Consider the following 23961-nt stretch of genomic DNA (forward strand, 5'->3'; position numbering starts at 1 on the left):
AAATATAATAATTGGAATAGCAGCTTAGTCTACGCAAAAAAAAAAAAAAAAAAAAAAAAAAGAATAGCAGCTTATCACTAAAATCAAGTAATGTTGCCCAGCCAAATTATCCTCTGCTGAGGAGCTCAGCGCCTTCAAAACCAGGGCCACCGCATTAAAAAAAATAATTGGGAAAAAGTTTCCCCACTAAATAGCGATTCTATCAGTCATATAAGTAGGTAGGATCCTCATTATGATTGGTAGATCAAGAATAACCAAAAGAAATCAATTTGCACCGGTCGCACTGCAATTTCCCTCCATCGAAGTATCCTCCACCAGGGAGCTCAGAGCCTTTAACACTAGGGCCGCCCCCCACTTTAGTTTCAGAGCGAATAGTAGGTTGAATGGGTTAGCTTTTACCTGATAAAAAATGAAAAAAATATCATTTCAATTCGCAAAGGAATACTTGTTTCGAGAGAAGAGGCTATCCCCCAAACTGGGGTGCTAACCAAAAAAAACAAAATCCCCCAAACTGGGGTGGTGGAAACTCTCCCCACCCCCACCCCCAAAAGAAAAGAATAGATACTCTCTTTGCCTCTTCTTTTAATCCAAAAAAAGCTCACCGTTATGGTGTGGCTACCAAATCACCATTTATAAGGATGATGGTCAATAACTAGTTAAGTTACAACCCTACGTGCCTTTGCAGTATAAATCATCCATGAACCATCTTCATCATCATCAGTATCTTAATCTCTGTTTTCCTCCTATTTATAACCATGAGGGGTGGTTGTACAAAACAATATACTTGGCAAAAATTATCTTCCACATGGCATTCTAGAACGGATAGGGCAGGCCACCATTCTTGACCACACCAACCCAATCCAGTAATACAAGTTTGGGTTGGCAACTAGGCATTTTCTATCGAAAACTTAAGAAGAGTTAGGGTCTGGGTTCAGTACTTGAAGACCTTTTTTCTATGTACTTAGTACTGAGACCTTAACTTGGTGTTTAATGTTCAAATCAACCTTTCATCAAAAAAAAAAAGTTATATCATCCTAACCTGACAACAAAATATCAACCAGTCTGAATTAGGAGCCACAATTCTCCCCAACTACTCTTGTATTTTTCTTAAACAGATCAATAAATCAGTTTCAAGAAGGTGCTCTGCTGTTTAATCTTCGATCTCAAAAGCTGATGACTTGAGTGCATCAGTTGAGAAACTCACTAATGGAGCAATACATGTTAATGTGGATAGATAAAAAAGCCTTTAGAGCTGAAAACAATATTCAATCCCAGATCTTGGGTAGTCTCCCAGACTTAAAAGGGAATGGTCCAAAAAACCAAAGTGAATTCAGTTGCCTTGGGCAGAGGAACCGAAGATATGGCCAATGTGGATGCACATCTATAAAATGGATGGTTTGGATTCACCATATTAGACATCCATCTGTATATTGACACTTAGAAAATCACGCTCTGGTCTCCTTTATCTCACTATTTCAAGTTACAACATTGATACATACTTCCAACATTATAAACTAGGAAGGTAAAACATTATACCTGTAACGAAACTTTGACTATCTGTATTTCTTCTATTACTTCAACTTGCTCTTATCAAGTGCAGGCATGCACTCTGACAAAATCTCAGCTGCAGATTCCAGCTCCTGTTGAGATATAACCAATGGAGGAACAAGCCTCACAACATTCCCTTTTCCAGCAGTTAGAATCAGAAGGCCAGAGTTCCTGCATGCATCTACAAGTGGAGCTGCAGGCACATCCAGTTCTATCCCAGCAATGAGCCCAAGGCCTCGTATTTCCTTCACATGTGGATTTCCTCCTAGCTTCTGAGCTAGTAGTTCTTTCAAGTACAGGGCCTTCTTGGAGACACTGGCTAGGAACTCAGGCTTCCTGATCTTATCCAACACAGCAAGGGCAGCATTACATACAAGAGGCCCACCTGCAAAAGTACTTCCATGGTCTCCATAATTTATGGCAAGAGCAACTCTCTCAGTCACAAGGACGACACCAATGGGTAGACCTCCAGCTAGAGGTTTGGCAAGTGTCATCATATCTGGGGCTATTCCATGTGCCTCATGGGCCCAGAGGTACCCAGTTCGGCCTAATCCACATTGAACCTAAAGAAACAGAAAAGGAAAAGATATGCCTGTCAGATGTGCCTTAAAGGTGAAAATATGAAAACTGCCAGATAGATAATTTGTTTCATGACAGCCCATCCATCTGAGAGGAATGGACAATAGGAAAATGGTTAAACCCAGTATGTTCACATAGATTAGTCGAATCACCACCAAATTCTTTGAACAATAACCATTTAGACCTCCACACAAAACTATCATAGAACTGTGCGGGAGAGAGAGAGAGAGATTTTGATGTCCATTGTCAACAAAGAGACGGTGATAAAGGTCTCACTTCAGTACCAAGAAAAGACTCTTGGTAGGAATAACATAGATTTTCCATAAGAACAATGAATGGCACAGAGGCCACTCATCCCTATGAACCAAAAGGATCTATTTGGAATCCAGACAAGACAAACAAAACCCTACAGTTGCCTAGAGTTCCCATGATACCACACAATCAGCCGCAACTCATGTAATCCATCTTCACAGTTTCATGTACATACATAAATAGGTTAGGCTCTGTTTCCCATTTCAATTCAAAAGCAAAAACACACCAATTGAATATACAATGCAAAAACTATGCCTGTAGGCTGTAGTTTTAACAGTAAGGATGCAACCATAATTCAGAAGGCAGAGAAATTCTTTACTGAACAGCATATCTCATTTGACTTCCCAGCATGACAATAAAAACTACTTACATAAACTGTTGAATGCATCCTCAAACAAATGTACACACCTTCCAATCATTTCCATACAACTGTAAATTGCATGCATGCATGCCGTTTTAGGCATCTCTACAATATATTCTGGAAGGGAAACAATATAAAGACTCCTCTAGACTAATAAAATAAATCAATTGATAGATACAAAAACTAAAACAAAGCTGCAATGTCATGAGACCCAGCCAGATCACTAAGTCAACCAAGTGAACCAGTCACAAAAAACAGTGATCTACCCTTCATGTCCCCCCCCCCAACCAGCCAGAAAAAAGTCACCTTTCTTTTCCCAAAGATTCCAAAGACCTGCTTTGTCAAAAGGTGTTAAAGAGTTGAGTGGTTCTATTGACCAACTGAACAGTTTGCCTGGAGACCTTTCACCAAAATGGGTTGAGAGTCCAGCAAGTTTTAAGAAGATCAATTAGAAGAGAACTATAATGAATCAAATCTAAAATAGAAAATTAGAAACAGAAACAGAGAGAAATTTATCTTCCAATAAGACATAAAACAGTTTCACTAGTAACATCTCTTATCAACCTATGGATGGCAATAGGGCGGCTTAAACCAGCACCTGCCCCCCCCCCCCTTACTGGTTTGGGTACGTTATGACTCTTATCCATTAAGGATAGGGCAACTAGACAAGAACAAAGTATGCTCACTGAATCTGCTCTACATGTGGCAGGGGAGATGAACCCACAATATTAGAGTTCATACCATAATGATCTGGAAGTCAAATACTAAGATAAAATGTTTCCAGCATGGCTCAACTGATGGGCTTTCAAGGTCACCTAGGGATTAGGGTTAAGAAACCTCAACAAAAAGCCAGAATCGCAGGGATGGAACAATGAACCAGCAACTGCAAAATTTAATGGTTCACTAAAGACTCGTCTGATGGGATAGAAATCCTGGTCGAAAGGCTATCTTAACAGGGAGAACAGAATTGTAAAATATGAGACAAATCTGAGAGCCAGTTTCAAAGTTATGGAGTTTTCCTAATGGAACAAGGACACTGAGAAGTGAGAACTCAGGAAAACCATTAAACCGATCGCAGGCTTTCAAAGTTTCAAAACAGAATCGATGGAAGGACAGATTAGATGATTAACAGCAGTATAAACCCATAAACAGTAATATGAAATCACATTCAAAGTATCAAACCAGAAAGCTAAGATTTTGAAGAAGTAGACTGAAAGTAGGACTCTAGAAAATCAATCCGTTTTAAGGGACAGTTAAAGAGAAAATAAAGCTATAGCAAGAATCAAGGGCCCCACTATAGCTAAAGGCCCCTATTTGGGAAAGGTGCGTGCAACCCATAAGCGCGCTCAAGCTCCCAGCAATCAAACTTCTGCGCCAATCAAGAATGCTCAAGATAAGAAATTGAGAGAATTTGACCAGATTTCGATAAGAATAGAATACAACGACAACAACAACTCAGCGTTTTTCCTGCTGATGAGAAGAATAGAATAAGAAAGGAAAAAGATATGATCAGGAATCCACCTGACGTGGGGTTGGAACCCAACAGTACCCTTGCTGAATCCACAGCATTCACACCTAGATCCTAGATCCATAAACCACAGATAACTGAGCCAAAGCTTCATCTTCATTACTAAATTCATGGGTAGGGCATAACCTTTATATAAATTTTGATAAAACTTCAAATCAGAGTCAAACTAAGCCTAAAACTCCCTTGGCCAATAGCTTGCTTTGGAGGTAGTCTTAACTAACTAGGATTCTATAAAATAATAAATAAAAGAGACCTGAAATAGACTGGATTTATAGTAATCTAATCCAGTCCAACTAAAGCAACATTACAATAATAAAACAAAGGTCATAAATACTCCTAAAGCCAACCCATGATTTTTGGTTTCTTGGGTGAACCAGAACATGACCAGAGTTGAAGCAGAAAACTGGTTCAAACTAGGTCCAACCTAAACTGTAGGTTCTTTGCTTCCACTTTTTTCTATCAGCTGTTGGATAATGCATCAGCTACTTTTCAGCCATGTGACTGATAATTTGGCAATGCTGACCATTGGATGTATTTGGAGTCCCCCCTGATAGGTTACCTATCAAATTTGGTGGCCTATCCAAGTCCCAATCATATGCTCACCATGTATGGTCTCCCCCCCCCCCCTTGAATTTTCAAAGATTCCTGTTGAGCTCATGTTGGGCTCTATGTTGAGTTCACTTCCTAGACTTTTCCAACTTCTTTAACCTCTTTAATGACACATAATGTTAGATTGGTCAGAGAACAGATGTTGATGTGGATAACATGTCCATCAAATTTGGATCCCACATGGCAGTTTAAAGGCTTGCATGCACTTCATCCCCAAAAACTTATACCATACGATATATAACCATTCAATTCAAGAACATTTTCCCCACCACTCTGTGCCTTCTAGAAGAACATAAGAGATCAACCAAGTAAATGCCATATGATCAGGTTTGCTTTTTACCTAGGGCTATGTTTGGATGTCAAGGAAAGAAAATAAAAAATTCAAAAAAAAAAAAGAAGAGAGTTTGAGGAGAGAGATACACAGAAAAATCAATCATTGCATCATCATGATTTTTGTCTCATTATGTTTTTTCTTTTCTTTTTTTGGCATCCAAACATAGCCTAGAAGATCTTCTCAATTTGACTCCTAAAATAGGAACTTTCCAGTTTCATTGTTACACAAATATCCTTAAAAAAAATGAGCATTTACCTCATCAAAGACCAGGAGGGCTCCAGCATCATCACACACATTACGTAATGATTGCAAGAATTCCTTTGTGGCGCTGTATATACCCCCTTCACCCTGGATAGGTTCAACAAAAACTGCTGCCGTTTTTCCACGTTTAATTGCTTCTTTTGCAGCTTGAATGTTCCCGTATTCTAGGAAGGTCACACCAGGCATGACAGGTTCAAAAGGTGACCTGTAATGCTCTTTGCTGGTCAAGGCAAGTGCACCCATTGTCCTCCCATGGAAGCAATTGGAAAAAGAGATAAATTCTGTGGCTGGATGTTTCTCATCAGGCTGAGAAAATCTTTGAAACTTCCTTGCAAATTTAATGGCTGCTTCATTCGCCTCAGTACCAGAGTTCGAGAAAAAAACACGATCAGCAAAAGAACACTCCACTAGACGTTTTGCAAGTTCCACCTACATCAAACATAATATTTGCATTTTAACCACCATGAAACACAACACTGAATAAGACTAAAGTGAGGCCAATTGACCAAAAAAAAACCCCACATAGAACTACAAATGTTAGTCCAAAAATAAAGGATAACTTTCTTTCTTGTTCAAGATGTATGATGTTAAAATATATGTCCTGAAATTGTTGGAGCAGGGCACAATCTAATTCAAAAATTTCAACCAATTGAGCGAGTTTGCCGTCTAGTATATTTTTTCACAGTAGCAAGATCGCTATAGTTGACTCCATTGAGTTTTCAACTATCTTTTTCAACATTTAATTATACACAATAAAACATTATAAGTTCACTTTTAAATTCTCAAAAAAAATCCTACACAATTCCCAAGTTTCCTTGATGATGCTTGTGGAAAGCTGGTCTAAAATACAAGCACAATGGAAGAAATTAAAACACTAAGCAATAACGTGGCTATGGATGTTCAACTCCCATGGATACAATCAACATTACAAAATTCTTTCACTTGCCCATTTGTATACGGTAATGCAGCATGGAGTACCAGTACAAATGGAAAAAAGGTCGGGATCTGGTACTTGATGTCTGGACAGTCCAATCAGGTAACAGGTTTCTGGTGAAATCTTACAAAAAAGGACTATAATAATGAGATTTTAAATTGTAATAGTCATCATTAAGCCTGAAATTTTCAATGTGAGGTGGGAGGTTTGAGTAGCACCATTACATTCCCTTTTCTTATTTTTTTAAAAATACTTACCATGCTACCATATGTTGGGTGGCTGACCCAATAATTTATCTGAATCATCTGGACAGTAGTGGCCATATTCAGTTGTACAACCCATTGGTCACTCAACATTCCAAGGCCTATGACCGCAGGCCATGGGATCGGATTGTCCAAGCCACCAACTAATGTACGCATAGCATTAGGAAGTATTGGCACCAATCCCATGTTTTTTCATATATTGTTGTGTGTGTGTGTGTGTGTAAAACCACTATAAATTTGTGGACTTAATGATGTAGTAGCACTAAATTACTAACCTGGCAGGACAAAAAAGACCCCATAAGGAAGCCCAAGCCAAGAAGAACCAGGCTCAAATTAGGCCTCTAGATCTAGTAGGGATAATTATGGTATTTTATTTTTTTATTGGGGGTATTTTTAAACAGAAATTAATTATAATTGGGATCTTTAATGGCAGTCAATTGGCATTGGAGTCCAGTTTAATTTTAAACTTTGTATCAGTTTTAGATTATGATTTCGAATCCACGCCTGAATTAAAATTTTGTTTAGCAAATAGATATAAATATAGAGTATGTACCTACCCCCAGCCATCACTTACAATGAAATTAATACAAGTTTTGTGAGTTCCATATGCTGGCATGCTGCTGAGCTGCTGGTCATGTGACCGGTTTTCTCTCTTTCTACTTGGCTAATCTGAGTCATTCTATCAAGTGTGCTCTCTCCAAACTCCTCTGATAATCTTCTTCTCTCGGATCTTTTATGTCTTTCTGATTTCATCTCTATTCTTCTTCTTAATCATCTGGGTGGATACCCTGTTTTCTGATCCTTTTTCTCCCATATATTTCTTTTCTTCTTTCATGTTGCTTGGTTTCCATTCAAACTTCATAGTTAAAATAATATCTATTTCGATTCTAGATTCCATCCTAGAATCTGAACCACACAACATTAATATAGGTAAACAGTTGAAGCTGCAACTAAACAGTTTTCTTTCGTTTAACAGAAGGTGCAAAAAAAAAAGCTCTGGTAAGGCAACTAATAGAGGTAATGAATGATCTGCAGAGCCATAATTTTGTATGATACAATAAACTGGTAAAATCACATAGAATTTTGATATCATATAATTAACTTTGCAAGCATTTGAAAGTGAAGCTGACTCTTTAGGAACTATTTACGGAGGTTAAAATGGCATGCAACCTCGTAAAGCATCAGTAGGGGGGGGGGGGAATAAATAGAATTTTGCGAGGACTTAGGTAAGAAGAGGAAATATTTCTTTGACATAAAAAACAATGATTTAGGTGATTTTTCAATTAAAATTTTTAAACACTTAGATGAGGAAAATTACATTTTATTTAGAAACAAAAACTAAGAACTGATTAATCTTTATTAACTGATCCTTCACATTTCAATCAAATAATTAGTCCTTTTTTCTTCATCAACCACATCTACACATACTAGTACACAACAAATTAAATTAAAACAAAAAAAAATAGTAACTTAAAATCTTTATCAACGAGAGCCTATGAGAGAGAGAGAGATGGATATCTGAATCTGACCTGAGGGATGGAATAGTAGACATTACTCACGTGAGTGAGAAGATTTGCCTGCTCAACCACCGCTTTAACCCAATCCGGGTCACCATGGCCAAGTGCATTCACAGCAATGCCAGCAGTCATATCAATGTACTCTCGCCCTTCAACATCATACAATAAACATCCCTTTCCACTCGACAGAACAACTGGAGCTCTCGCATAAGTTCCCACAAGAACACTGGCCTCCATATCCATAACCCCCTTACTCCCCCCAAACCCTAGTCTCGAATCGTCCAGGTTCGCAGAAACTGGAGATTGTATGTCCAGATTAAGAGAAGCGGAAACTCTCCGAGCATTGGGTCGAACAAAGTGTCTTCCATTACCAAGCTTAAACAAACGAGGAAGATCAGCAACTGGTGAAACTGAATTGTTGAGAAACAGATGCATAGAGCCCATCTTCTCCGACTCTAATTCGCAGACCTCAACAAAATTTTCCGCTCAAAATTGTTGATCAAACCGTGTCTATAAAGAGGATTTGAGGTTCTAAACAGATGAAACGCAACTTCTAGAACAAATTCTTGTATAATTGCATAAAGATACGCATAAAAAAAAGGCAATAATTGGAGGGAAATATGAGATTCGATGCCCTAGAAAAGTAGCAGAGATCAATGGAGGAAGTAAATTCCAAATTCGATGAAATTTTATTACATGCAGATCGAATTGTATTTAGAATCTCAAATTTTAAAAAATGGCGACAGATAGCATAGTAGTATCCAGGCGAAGAAATATTAGCGCGAACCACGAATAAAAAACGGAACTTTCGGTTCAGATTCTATTGACTAAAATATCCCATAAAACTTATTAATTGACAAAATAGTCCTACACGCTACGAATTTTGCACGACTCCAGGAGAAAGGAAGCAATAGAAGTTATTTTTGAGTATAGTTTAAACGATGGGTAACGTATCGGCCGATACACATTGATATTACTGGAACAATGCTATCTGATACCTATATGGATTGAGAATATTGGCAAAAAAAAGTGATTTATTTTTTAAGGGAAATAAAACACTCCCTGATCACGTGCGGCGTATGGTGCGCAGCCTGTGTTTATGCGCAGGGGCTACGCATCGCACACAGCAAATAATGTTCTTTCTCCCATTTTATAATTTACATTTGATACAAACTGCTACAAATTTTCTTTATGAAATTAGGGTAAGTAGTATTTGATAGTAACATCATATAGTAATACCACACGGCTCTTCTAATCATACCGAGGAGGAGTCTATAAAGACTTTTATCAAAATGAGTGGCTATTGATCATCCAGGTAAAGCGAAAGGAAATTTCTATTGCTTTTTAGGGCGAGGGATCTATAAGTTGTGCATAGGGGTGCAAGTTTGGCCCTGTTGGCCCGAACCTGCCCTGGTCCACCCTGAGCCCGAATAGGATTTGAGTTGAGATATTTGGCCCTGAGGGCTAGTCAAGGTTGGAAATTTCTGACCCTGAATCAGGGTTGGTTCGAATTAGGGTTGAGGCCTCAGGCTAAGCCTGGCCTAGCCCGGCCTGACCCGATCCTGTTTTAAGTTATACTATAAAATATAAGGTAAATTACACATCACCACCTGATTTTCAAATGAAACTTAGATCACCCCCTGATTTTTGAAAAAACTCAAATCACCCCTTGGTTTAGAATGGAAAGGATGTTAGAGGATAATATAAGAATGTAATGAGGACGAGCTTTCATCAAGAAATATCAACTTTCTTTCTTCGTCTCTCCGTCTAAGGAGGTTGCTAGTTGCTACCCTCAAAGTAGCTGGTTCTTAACAATTACTCTGGGTTGGGTTAGGTTGGTTTTCCTAAATCTCTTGCGTTTCATCCTTGGAATGGAAGTGGCTACTTCACCATTTCCGCACCTGGCGTGATCAATCCTGATACTATCTTTCTCGGGCAACTTGATAGAGTACATCGCAGTAACTAAAGGTTGTGTGAGGCTTCAAGCTTGAATTTTTAAAGACTAAATGATGGTTCGATAATAAAAGCACGTTAGAGGGTAGTATAAGAATACAATGTAAACGTTAGATGGGGGAGGGGGGTTTAAGTTGATAGCGAAGGTAGAGGAAATTTTTTATTTTCAATACAAATAGTCAAAGCCTAGGTCATTAAAGACGTCTGATCCGAGATATCAAACAAGTAATTCGAACTTCGGAATGAAACTTCTAGTCTGTTATGTAAGATAAAACCGATCGACCAGAGGGAGGGTTGGGTTGACTGATCAATGCCAGAGACACAATCAGGAAGAGTTTTTATTTTTTATTTTTTTTTATAATAAGAGTGAATGAAAGAGTGGGATTGTAAATTAACGATCATCGCTACATATTAAGATATAAGAGTGGGATTTAATGTGAATTTAGGTTGGGAAGGTGATTGGTTAATTGCTATGGACCCTTGACTTAAAGAATGAAATGTGAATATAGATATGTTTAGAGATGAATAAGGAAGGAGTGAAGAGCAAAGTAGATAGAACATTAATGAACCTAAATGTTCAATAATAATCTTATTATATACATTAATGAACCCAAAGCAATCTTTTAGGCTTTTAGCCCATGCAAGGCCGGAAGCACTGTCTCACTTTCAAGCCTACACAAAGATGAGCTAAAAGGGACGACCGCGCTACATCTATACTTTTCTTTCTCTTTACTGCAAGTAAGTGCTTTGTTTTTGGATAATTACTATAACTATCCTACACTTAGCCTATATTTATTAAAATTACCATACTTTAAACCTCTTTTCTGAAACTACCATGTTTTTAAATTTTTACATCTTCTTCTACCCTCATGTTTTTAAATACCCATATTGCCCTTCCTTTTCACCTAGTAACCTACTAATCTATTTAACCTACCATTCTTCTTCTATTTTTTTTATTATTTTTGTTATTAAAATAATAAAAAATCAAAGCACCCACCCGTTTCTTCTCTCTCCTATTTTTTTATGTCATTCGTTTTCTTTTTTGTTTTTTTCTTCAATTTTTATATTTAATTAATTTTTTATTCAACATTTCATCTTTATCGTTCTTCTTCGAACAAATCATAGTTCTAAGTATTGGTATCGTATCGCCTGATACAGGCGGTTTGTACCGGTTTTGCTAGTCACTAATATCGATATCGTGCCGATACTATATCGGTAGCACGATACGAACAAGGATGAGATGTTGAATAAAAAATTAATTTAATAGAAAATTTGAAAAAAAAATGAATGGAATAAAAAACGGGAGAGAGAAGAAGGGGGTGGTGCTTTCATTTTTTACTATTTTAATCATAAAAATAGTAAAAAAATAAAAGAAGAATGATAGGTTAAATAGATTAGCAGGTTACTACGGGCAAAGGAAGGGTAATCTGTGTATTTAAAAACATAGGGGTAGAAGGAGATGTAAAAGTTAAAAAGCAAGTTTAAGATAGGGTAGTTTTAGTAAATATAGGCTAAGTATAGGGTAATGATAATAATTGCCTATTTTTTTTTGTCGAAACCACTTGAAATCTCCGAGTTATCTAGTTTTTGGGTTTGACTGAAACGAAACCCAATGAGGCTTAGTCGAAAACTAATGTCAAAACCTAGAAACGAGATCCAAGTTATCTCTGTTTTGGGCTTGACTGAAACCTCGCTCACAATTAGCCAATATTATGCCTCCATAAAGTGACAACATGCCAAGCCTAGTCGAGCCAGGATTTTGCCATAAGTGAACCGGAAAATTATCTCCTGCAATTCCATGTCTGGTACAATTCCCTAGTGCTTGTAATAAGAGGGGGGTGGACCCCACTTGGGTAGAGTGTTCGGGCAAGGGTGGAATGGTCATCGTGCCCCAATTGTTAGGGGCACTAGGGGAACTAGACTGGACATAGAATTACAGGGAATATTCTAAGTGAACCTCAGCCTTCTTTAACTCGCAAATAAAGTTTCAATCCAAAAGGAAGATCTATATGCTTCGTAATAAAAGTCCAAAAGTTTGTTGAGCACGACCAATTTGATTCCATTGAAAGTAAGAAGGGATAAAAATAAAGGTAATAGAAGCTAGGCCATATGATAGATTGGAGCCTTATGATTTGAAAAAATTGAGTTTCTACACACCCTTTTGACTTGACACCATTGGATCGGATTACTAATCAAATAACTCAGTGGTTGGAATCTAAAAGATTAATTGGCCGATTTACTCGGATTATCAACTAAGAATAAAGTTTAATTTACAATGGATGAGCCATATAAATGAGATAGGATAATAAAATTTTGAACCATAGTTTATCTAAGGACACCTCATCTATCTTAAATTCAATGTAAAACAGACAGACTGTTTAGGAACCAAGTATTTAAAACGGTGACAAAAATCATTTAAGATCGATAAATCGAAACCGTTTTATGAATAATTTGATTTTAATTTCACATAGAAATCCTTGCATCGAACCGTCTAACACTCTTATATGTAGTTATTGCTTTTATTATCATAATACCAAACTTTTTCATCAATTGATGGATATCGATAGCCATGACTTCTTTTACAAAAAAACAAAAGAGATAGCCATGACTGCATCCATGTAATAAAGGACTGCAAGCCTTTTTTATCTGGTCAAATTTTAATGCAAAACAGAAGTAGATGAGTTATAAAGGAGATTGAACGTTTTGCAAAAATTATAGAAATGCCAGTTGGCAAACTTGTACTTCATGCCCTATTAATTTAAAGCCTGTCTTCTGTATGCTTATGCGCTTATACATAAGCGTACGAAAATACAACGCTATCTGCATGAAAAAAATGGAAATTCCACCCAAGGTGATGTTTGCGTATCCTACCCAATTGATTGATGCACGCATACATAATCTAGAGGCCAAAGCATCGATCTTATCTATATATGAAAAACAAAATAATATAGCAGAGGCCAGGTAGCAGTGTAGCACACATGACCTCTGCTGTGCCACCGGATGTGCATCACCACTTCATCGATACTGCAGAGTATTTTGAATACGTGAAAAAAGTGTTGTTTCCACTTAATGCTATGGCCTATGGGTTAATCTTGCATGTTAATAACACTTGGCATTGAAGACCATTGCTCTGGGAGTTGGAACTTGGGAAATTGCAAGTGTAGTGTCCTGCTTCACCTGGTTGGGCGGTTAAAGGAAAAACGAAAAAATTAAAAAAAGAAAAAAGAGGAAGGAGGGCGTTTTGGCGCTTCAGAAAAGAATCCACTTTTCTTTGCTTGACACGAACACGACGCATAGCAGAAGAGAAGACTGGACGAAGACTTCTCTCTCTAGAAACAATATACTCTCTCTCTAGCTCTGGCTTGACTGCCATTTAGGGCCATATGGAGAATATCTAAGTTGGAATAATCAACTCAGAAAGAAAGAAAGAAAAAAAAGCTTCAAATCTTCATTCCTCATTCCCAAATCCCAAATCCAAATCCATTGATTCTTTTGAGTTCTCGCAAACAAGTTGGTTACCAGTTTAATCTTGGGAGGAAAGTAAAAAAGTTCTTATTCGTACGAATCGCTTCGTCTGAACAGAGTATTTTAAGCGTGGCTAGTGAATCTATACTGTTACGGTTTCAGCTTTCATTCTGGAGAGAGGGGAGAAGATTTAGGTTTACTGGGAATGGATCCGGAGTCTGGTGGTCAGAGTCGGGATTCTCGTTGGGTGAGTGACTGAGTGTTCCCCACCTCCCACTCCCCCACCCCAAAAAAAAAAAAAAAAAAAAAACCAGATAGTCAGATACTATGAACTTCTATAGTGGATTCTAAATGTGAAGTTTTATTCATGGCGGTTTTCCTTTTTTTTTTTTTTTTAACCATTTTGGATCGGTTTTCAGGACTCTTGATTTTTTTTAAAGTATTCTAGTTATAGTTCTTTTTAGACTTTCTCGCGAATAGTTGCATGTCGAACTTGCATTCTAGAAAATGATTTACTTTGTTGGAAGTTCTTTTTTTTTCATTTTACTGTTTCGTTATGTTGCGTGTTTTCAAGTCGTAGTTTATTGTTACTATGTTTTCATGTTTTTTAAATTGGTTTCACCCATTTTAGTAACGAGTTGAAGTTATGGTTTCTCATGGTTGTTTGTAATTCTCTGTGCATTTCATGTTTTAAAAGTTTGAACTGAATCTTATTATTGTGGATAATACTCTTCTGTTTTCAAGTTCAATTTGTTTCTTAGGTTTTTTTTGGTTAAGTTATTCTTATTTTCTTTCTGTATGTTTTGTGAATTTGGGTCTCTGTGTTTGTTGTGAACTGTATCAATACTCTGCAACAATGATTTTGATTTCTCTAAGAGATTTTTTCCATCCCATTCTGGATGTTGTTCTTAATTCGTTTGCTCAATTTTGTTGAGAATTTTTTTGCAATTCTGTAATAAACTCAATTACCTTTTATTAGGGTAGCCCCCTCCAACTGGGGAGAGAAGGAAATACTGTAAACATTTATGATCTGGTTTCTTTTTCTCTCTTTGAATTACTTCTTTTCGCATCCCATTTATTCAGTCACTCTGTTTTTCTGATGGTATTCTCCTTTCATGTGTGTGTGTGTATTTTCAGTAATAAACTCAATTACCTTTTATTACCCCCGCCAAAAAAAAAGAAAAAGAAAAAAACAATGACCATTTTGATTTATAAAGAATATAACTGTCTCGTGTTTACCTTACCGTCCAGAAATTGCACAAGACCACTCTATTGCTAGCCTACCAGAGTCTTGGGGTTGTTTATGGCGACCTTAGCATATCACCCATCTTTGTTTTCACGAGCACATTCTCAGGCAAGTTGCATCTTCACGAGGAGGAGGAAGAGATTTTTGGGGTACTTTCTCTGATTTTCTGGACTTTGACTATAATACCACTGTGCAAATACGTTGTACTTGTATTAGGAGCAGATGACAATGGAGAAGGTGCTTACAGAGACTTGCATAATCGTTTATTGTCATTTTGTTTACTTTGAAAATTGTTGGCTGCGTTTCTTCTCCACATAATAAGGTTTTATTTCCATAGGTGGAACCTTTGCCTTGTATTCATTACTCTGTCGGCACTCTAAGTTGGGCCTTCTGAGCACATCCCATTCTGCACATGATCATATACCTGACTGTAGCACTGGAAGTTCCCTCAAGGTTACAAGAACAAGTGGACGTCTGAAGGAGTTCTTTGAGAAGAGTCGTGGATCTCGTATTGTATTGCTTCTGGTTGTGCTTCTAGGGACTAGCATGGTTATTGGTGATGGGGTCCTCACTCCATCAATGTCTGGTATGATTCTGTTGCATGATCAAAGCATTTATATAGTTCCCTTCAGCCTTTAAGAAAACCAAAAACTCCCATATCGTCCTAGGATCTATAAATGGTTATGTTATAAAGTGTTTAATTGTTTTTGCCTTTTTGTTTATTCTTACTGTTGGTATGGTTTGACAATGTGCATTCAATCATATTATTTTTAAAAGAGATTTTCTTATTGACACCCTTTAAGGTGTTAAATAATTTGTAGCCTTATTTTTTCCCTTCTTAGTCTAGCACACTTTTTCCTTTTAGTGAGGGAACAACAACAAACTCAGCCTTATCCCAACTTAATGGGTCAGCTACATGGATCCAAACAAAACAAAGTAGGTAAAATTGCGGTCTAAACAAACAAAGGAGAATGAAGAGAAGGGTAAAGAGGAATGTGAAATGAGGAAAAAAAAAGAAAAATGAAAGATGACAGTAAGAGGAAAGAGACACAACCCAATAAGTCAGGAGAATCTCAACTAAATGGGGTTTTGCCCTCCGATAGGCTCTATTTGAGGTCATACATGGTACAAGACCTAGACTATGCATGTCCTTCCTCACTCCTTCTCCTATGGTCATTTTAGGCTTGCCCCTAGCTTTTTTAGTTCCTTCAATCGAAATCATATCACTCCTCCTTATTGGGGCGTCCGTTGGCCTCCATTGAACATGACCATACTACCTCAAATGGCTCTCTCGGAGCTTGTCGTTGATCGGGGCAACTCCCAAGTCAGCTCTAATATGCTCATTCCTTACTTTATCCTTCCTACTTTTTCTACACATCCATCTTAACATCCTCATCTCTGCTACACATAGCTTCTCAATATGACACTTCTTAACTGCCCAACATTTTGCCCCATACATCATAACCGGTCGTACCACAGTCCTATAGAACTTTCCTTTAAACTTTCAAGGAATATGTCGGTCATACAACACTCCGGACGCACCTCTCCACTTCAACCATCCCAATTTAATTCTTTGTGAAACATCATCTTTTATGTCCCCTTCTTTATTTATGATGGACCCCAAATGTCTAAAATTGTCACTTTGCAGTATCTCTCTTTCCTCAATTCGCACCACGCCAATATCCATTGGAGTGTGACTAAAATTACACATCATATACTCCGTCTATGTTCTACGAATTTTAAAGCCGCTTGTTTCCAAGGTTGATCTCCATGGCTCTAGCTTAGCGTTAATTCCTGCTCTTGTTTCTCCACCAAAAACAATATCATTGGCGAAGAGCATACACCACAGTACCTTGTCTTGAATGCCCTTGGTTAGGTCATCCATGATAAGTGCAAAAAGATAAGGGCTTAAGACTGAACTCTGATGTAATCATGTAACCCAATCGTAATTGAGAAATCTTTGCCTTGACCTCCCACAGATCTCACACTAGTCACTATGAGCTCATACATATCTTTAATTACATCCACTTATTTACTCGACACCCTTCTTCACTAGAACATGTCGGATTAAATCTCTAGGGACTCGGTCATAAGCTTTTTCCAGGTCAATAAAGGCCATATGGAGATCCTTCTCGCTACCTCTATATCTTTCCATGAGCTTCCTCAATAGGTAGATAGCTTTTGTCATGGATTTACCTAACATAAAGCCAAATTGGTTCTCTAAGTTTGAGTTTCTCTTCTCAATCTTCAATTACCTTCTCCCAAAGTTTCATAGTGTGACTCATTAGTTTTATGTTCATAGTTATCAAGGCGTCACCAAGGCGATGCCATGGCAACGCCAAGGCGTCCAGGCTCCTTGGTCGCCTTGGATGCCTATGGCGCCATGGCGGGCGCCTTGCAGCCATGGCTGTGTCGCCTTGATTTTTTACCCTCTAAAACGCCATGGACGCCTTCCCGCCTTGATAACTATGTTTATGTTTCTATAGTTATTGCAGTTTTGAATATCACCCTTATTTTTGTATATTAGGACTACAATGTTTCTCCTCCAATCATCTGGCATCTTCCTTGTGTTCATGATCTTGTTAAACAAGTTGGTTAACCAATATACCCTACAACCTCCTAGGGTTTCCACACTTCTATTGGAATCTCATCCAGTGCTGGTGTCTTGCCTACTTTAATCTTTCTTAAGGTTTCTTTAACTTCCTCCATACTAACCCTTTGTATATATCTATGACGGGTGGTGTTTTGTTGAATAATGAAATCGTTCAGGTCGTCTCTACTCAACATATCTCCATTCAATAGGTCACAAATATTCTCATCCCATCTCTTCACAATGTCCTCATCCCTTACCAACACTCTTCTATCATCACCTTTGATACACCTCACTTAATCGAAATCTCTACTCTTCCTTTCTCTCATCTTAGCTATCTTATATATAATTTTTTCCCTTCTTTTGTGTTTAGGTTGGTATAGAGATCCTCATATTTCTTTACCGTAACCATCCCCCCAATCTTCCTGTCTTTGTTTTTGGTATCATTATACCTTTTTTTTATCCTCTGTTCCTTCAGTCCTTTGCCATGTCTTAAAACAATATTTCTCGATCTTAATGGCTGCTTGGATCTCATCATTCCACCACCAAGTCTCGCTAGGGGTCTTGACGCCTACCGCTTCCCCTAGCACATCTTTGGCAACCCTTTTAATACAAGTCATCATCTCGTTCCACATTGCATTGGTGTCTCTCTCAAAGTCCCACTTTCCTTTCTTGATCACATTATCAGTAAATATCCTTAGGGACTCCCCTTTTAATCTCCATCTGTGGACAGATTTAAAATTAGGGAAAGCTTGGATGATCTATTCATCCCAAGCACTCTTTATTTATAAGAGTAATAAAACAGTAAACATCTGTACGGTAGCAATGTGGGACTAAACCACATAATACAAAACTAATAAAATAACAAAGAAAAGAGGTCCAGAATACCCCCACGGTATTCTGGCCATATATCTAACACTCCCCCTCAAGTTGGAGCATATATATCATGCATGCCCAACTTGACTAAGATAGGATGAAACGACTTGCTACTCGGTCCCTTAGTGAACACATCACCAGTTGATCAAGAGACTTCACAAAAGGAACACAAATGAGGCCGGCCTCAAGCTTCTCCTTGATGAAATGTCGGTCAACCTCCACGTGTTTAGTACGATCATGCTGGATAGGGTTATGAGCAATGCTAATGGCTGCTTTATTGTCACAATAAAGCATCATGGGAAGATGGACAGCAACACCGATATCCTGTAATAATCCTCTAAGCCACGAAGTTCACAAATTCCTTGGGCCATCGCACGAAACCTCGGCTTAAGACTAGACCGGCCACAACATTCTCGCTTCTTGCTCGCCACGTGACAAGGTTCCCACCAACAAAGGAACAAGAACAGAGATAGATTTCTGTCAGGAGAACCAGCCCAATCGGCATCAGATATAGGCTTCAATTTTAAGGTGACCCGTGGGAGATAGAAGGATTCCCTTTCCTAGAAGCAGACTTCAAATATCTCAAAATACGACGGATTGCATCCATATGAGAGGAATAGGGATCATGCATGAACGGCTCACCAAACTCACAGCAACTGCAATGTCAGGTCGTGTGTGAGAAAGGTAGATTAACTTGCCCACTAACCGCTGATAAACACCCTTGTCAACAGGCTCACCCTCTTTCTCCCTAAGTTTTGTAGTAGCTTCCATAGGAGTATTTGAAGGATGACAGCCTAGCAGCCTTGTTTCAGTCAATAGATCAAGGACATATTTTCTTTGAGAAAGAAAGATGCCCTTTGAAGAGCGAGCAACCTCTATCCCTAGAAAATATTTCAGAGGACCAAGATCTTTGACCTCAAACTCACGGCCAAGGAGGAGCTTCAAATCCCTGATAGCATCACCATCATTACCAGTGACCACAATATCATCCACATAGACTATGAGAAGAGTTACCTTGTCACCAACTGCCTCGATAAACAAAGTGTGATCAGCATTTACTCGCCTATAACCTCGCTGAAATCATAGCCTTGTGAAATCGCCAAACCATGCCCTAGGTCATGTTTCAGCCCATAAAGCGCACGCTGATCTACGGACTCGCCCTTGGTCCTGCATCGAGAAGCCTGGTGGAATGTCCATATATACCTCCTCCTCAAGCTTCCCACGGAGGAAGGCATTCTTTACATCTAATCGTTGAAGATCCCACCCAAGATTTACAAGACAAGATAATAGCACTTGGACAGTGTTGAGCTTCGCATCGGTGCAAAGGTCTCCGATAGTCAACTCCATAAGTTTGAGTGAACCCTTTGCAACCAGGCGTGCCTTATATCGATCCACGTAACCATCAACCTTCGTTTGACCACGAAGACCCATCTACATCCAACTCGGTTTCTTTCCCGTGAGGAAGAGTCACAAGCTCCCATGTATTATTTTTATGTAGTGCTCTCATTTCTTCCAACATTGTTGCCTTCCACTTTCCATCTGTAGATGCTTCCTGCCAAGTTTTAGGAATCGAAACAGAAGAAAGAGAAGATACAAAAGCACGAAAAGATGGAGAAAGAGAACTATAAGAAACAACACGAGATATGGGATGTAAAGTATAAGTCCTAGTACCTTTGCGGTGAGCAATAGGTAGGTCGGAAGAAGAGGGATTACCAGGAGATGGAGGATCTCGGATCTGGAGCCGCAATTGGATGGGTATTGGTGCTAAAGTGGATTGCAACGCCCTCTGTTGGTTCTCCCCTTGTGTAGGTGAGTATGTTGGAATTGTCAATTCTCTTCTGAAATTCACCAATAGTTCTCTGGACTGGAGTCAGCTCCCCCTGAATAGGAACATTAACAACACTATTTTCTATGGTCTCCCCCTGTAAAGGATTCCCATTAGGTGAGGGAGGAACAGCCGGAGGAGGTTGGACATCATCCAAAGGAGGTTGGGCATCAGTCAAAGGAGGCTGGGCAGCAGCCGTGGGTGCCGTCAAAGGAGGCTGGACAGCAGCCAGAGGAACCTCTAGTGGAGGAATCTCAAAGGGCACATCTTCACTAGAACCCTCCCCTTGAAGAGGTGGTGAAGAATAATAAGAAAGGGTCTCATGGAAAACAACATCCATACTCACCAAGGTACGACGGGAAGGGGGATGGTAACACTTATAACCTTTCTGGGTTGGAGAATAACCCAAGAAAATACAACGGAGCCCACGAGGCTCAAGCTTGCCTGGAGATCTGGTATCCCTAGCATAACACACACACACAAATACTTTGGGAGGGACAATAAAGGAGGAATGTCCCAGTAAAATATCAGAGGGGGTACGGGAATTAAGAACCCGAGAAGGGAGCCTATTGATGAGATAGGCGGCAGTGAGAACCGCATCCCCCCAATATTGAGAAGGAACATTCCTCGCAAACATCAAAGCCCGGGCCATTTCCAACAAATGGCGGTTTTTTCTTTCTGCCACACCATTCTGGGCAGGGGTATCAACACAACTAGTTTGGTGAATAATGTCATGATCAGCCAAATATTTTTGAAATTGTGATTCAGTAAACTCGGTTCCATTATCACTTCTCAATATTTGGAGAGTAGCCTGGAACTGAGTTTGAATCATCTTATGAAAATGCTGAAAACATGAGAAAACCTGATTTTTAGTGTGCAAAAGATATACCCAAGTGTTCCGAGAATGACAATCAATAAAAGAGATAAACCAGCGATGACCAGAAATAGAGGGCTTGCGACTAGGGCCCCAAACATCAGAATGTACCAAATTAAAACAAGAAGAATTCCTTTTATTTGAATAGGATAAGTTGAACGTGTCTGTTTGGCCAGAACACAAACCTCACAAAAAAAAGTCATCCTTAGTATGTAGGGTGACCAAACTAGGAAATAAATGAGCTAAAATTCCTAAAGGGGGGTGACCTAACCGAGAATGCCACTGGTAAAGTTCAGAAGAGACCAAGGAGTTTTGATAGCGGAGAAGGCAATGGTGGTGGAGAGAAGCGGCGTCATCAAGGTACAAGCCACCATGCACTTTACCCAATCCAATCGTCTTCCCAGTCCGATCCCGAAACACACAATGAGATGGAAAAAAGTGACTTTGCAGCTTAAGATCACGAGTAATACTACTAATGGAAAGAAGGTTAGTAGTAAAATTAGGGATATGTAAAACAGAAGACAAGGGAAGAGTGGAAGTGCAGTTGATGAGTCCTTTTCCAGATATTGAAGAAAGGGACCCATCAGCCACTTTGACCTTATCTTTCCCAGAAGTGGGAGAATATCTGTGAAACAGACTAGCGGAACCAGTCATATGATCTGTAGCTCCAGAATCTATGATCCAAGGATGGGAAGCCACAGAAGCACAATGACTTACAAATGGAATACCCGACCGGGCAAAATGTGAACTGAAGGAGCCGAGGAATTGGCAGAGTCGATGTAGTAGAGGCGCAGCAGCGGAAGTCCTGAGCATACGTAGGAGGGCTTGTAGATCATCCTGGGATAGACTAGTGTCAATAGTAGGGGCTGCAGTAACAGTCTCAGTCTGATGGGCCTTGGTCTTTGTCTTTATCTTTGTCTTGGCAGCCCGTTTAGCTTCAAAATCAGCCGGTTTCCCATGAAGTTTCAAAGACTTCTCTTTGGTGTGATAGGATTTGTGATGTTGCTCACAAACAACAGTCCCTCGTAGTAGAATCACCAAGAGAAGCAAGTGCCACTAGGTGCGAAGGGGCCGGGCAAGAGCCTCGAGAGCTGATTTATCGAATAGGCGGGTGCAACATGGCAGCCCTACGGTTCTCCTCAGATGAAACCAATGCATAAGATTGTTCGAGTGTGGGAAAAGGCTTATGGCCCAACACTTGAACACGAATTGGATCATACTCCACATTCAAGCTAGCCAAAAAATCATAGACCCTGATCTTGTCCACATGCTTCTTATAGGAAGCAATATCAGCAACTGTAAACGGGTGGAAGTCAGAGAAGTGGTCTAATTGCTGCCACAGACTGCGTAGAGTAGCATAGTACTTCGAAAATGAAAGTTCACCTTGAGTGGTAAGGAGGACCTTCTGCCTAAGTTCATATACCTGGGCATCATTGCCAAGCTGCCCGTAGGTTTCCTTGCAAGCAGCCCAAATCTGTGCAGCTGTGTCTAGAAGAAGAAAGTTATGCTGCAAATCTGTAGTCATTGAACCAATTAAGTAGGACATGAGAACACCATTATTAGCAAGCCACCTGTCCTGAGCAGGGCCTGGGGCAGTAGGTTGAACACTAGTGCCATTAATATGGCTGGTGAGACCACGGCCAGCAATGGCAAAAGAGGCAAATCTGGACCATAAAAGGTAATTCGAGCCATCAAGTTTAATAGGATTTGGTGTGAAGCTGTGGTAGTCAGTCTTGTGGTGACCATCGGTAGGTGGCTGATCTCAAGTAGTGAAGAATTGAGAGAGTCACCCATACGCCGCAAAGAAGTCCAATAATGTCTTCAAGTGAAGGCTGAACTAACTCCAAAAAATCAGAGACAGCAGCAGTGAAGAGTCCTATATCGATAATGTTAGGGTTTTTTTGATAAAACCTGAATTGCTGAAATCGATGAGGATAATAAGGAGTCCAAAATTCTGCAGAAAAATGGCTTCAACTGAGGTCAATTAACCCTCTATACTGGAAGAAACAGCCTGCAGAAAAATCAGGAACACTGGGCTGCAACAACTCCAAGATCGATAGGTGTTAGGGTTTTGCAAAAAAACCCTGTGATAGTAGGATCGATCTCAAGGAGGTCTTCAAATCTGTAGATAAGAACTGAACCAATAAAAAAGGAATCCTGCTGCAGTTTGTGGTCTTCAAAGGAAGGAGTTAATGCCTTGTAGTTGTTGTAGAAGCAAGCTCCAAAAAAAACTGAAGATCCAATATCGCAGACAGGCTTGGCAGGTCCTTATCGAGCAGAATTATAGTGCATAAAAGAGGTAATGGGGGCAGCAACTGGATCGTATGATCACCTCATCAGTGCTGCCCGATATGGGAATGGAGAACAAGGGAGAAGAAAGAGAGAAATTGAAGAGAAGAAGATCGAAAGAGAGAGGGAGAAGAAAACTGAAATTCGAAGGAGGGGTTTTGTCCCTAACTCGAAATCTGCTTTGATACCATGTGGACAGATTTAAAATTAGGGAAAGCTTGGATGATCTATTCATCCCAAGCACTCTTTATTTATAAGAGTAATAAAACAGTAAACATCTGTATGGTAGCAATGTGGGACTAAACCATATAATACAAAACTAATAAAATAACAAAGAAAAGAGGTCCAGAATACCCCCACGGTATTCTGGCCATATATCTAACACCATCACCTTATCTTAGGGTACATAGGTTCTGTCCTTGTCCGTTGTGCACTAAGACATAAATCTAGGACCACCGGTCTATGTTGGGTGGTTAGGCTCTCCCCAGGAATAACCTTACAGTCCTTATACATCGTTCTATCTGCCCTTTTTGTTAGGAATAAGTCTGTTTGGCTGGTATGGTTCCCACTTTTATAGGTTACTAGGTGTTCCTCTCT

The 23961-nt window shown here is 39.3% G+C and overlaps 2 protein-coding genes across 2 annotated transcripts in view; one reads left to right on the forward strand and one right to left on the reverse strand.

Moving 5' to 3' along the window:
- Positions 1-1511: 1511 nt before the first annotated feature.
- Positions 1512-8901, reverse strand: LOC122651307 (acetylornithine aminotransferase, mitochondrial-like). The gene is made up of 3 exons (XM_043844646.1): positions 8259-8901; positions 5527-5961; positions 1512-2111 (listed from the first exon to the last, which is right to left on the reverse strand). Exons 1-3 carry the CDS (start codon positions 8688-8690, stop codon positions 1572-1574), a joined length of 1407 nt encoding a protein of 468 aa, XP_043700581.1. The 5' UTR covers positions 8691-8901; the 3' UTR covers positions 1512-1571.
- Positions 8902-13680: 4779 nt separating this feature from the next.
- The window catches only part of LOC122651714 (probable potassium transporter 13), a 30111-nt gene continuing 19830 nt past the window's right edge, over positions 13681-23961 (forward strand). Inside the window, exons 1-3 of the mRNA XM_043845213.1 lie at positions 13681-13911; positions 14916-15147; positions 15248-15496. Of these exons, the coding sequence (XP_043701148.1) occupies positions 13870-13911; positions 14916-15147; positions 15248-15496 (523 nt within the window). The 5' untranslated portion in view covers positions 13681-13869. The remainder of the gene's footprint in view (positions 13912-14915; positions 15148-15247; positions 15497-23961) is intronic.

Source organism: Telopea speciosissima, chromosome 2 (assembly GCF_018873765.1).
Source record: "Telopea speciosissima isolate NSW1024214 ecotype Mountain lineage chromosome 2, Tspe_v1, whole genome shotgun sequence".
Lineage (NCBI taxonomy): Eukaryota > Viridiplantae > Streptophyta > Magnoliopsida > Proteales > Proteaceae > Telopea > Telopea speciosissima.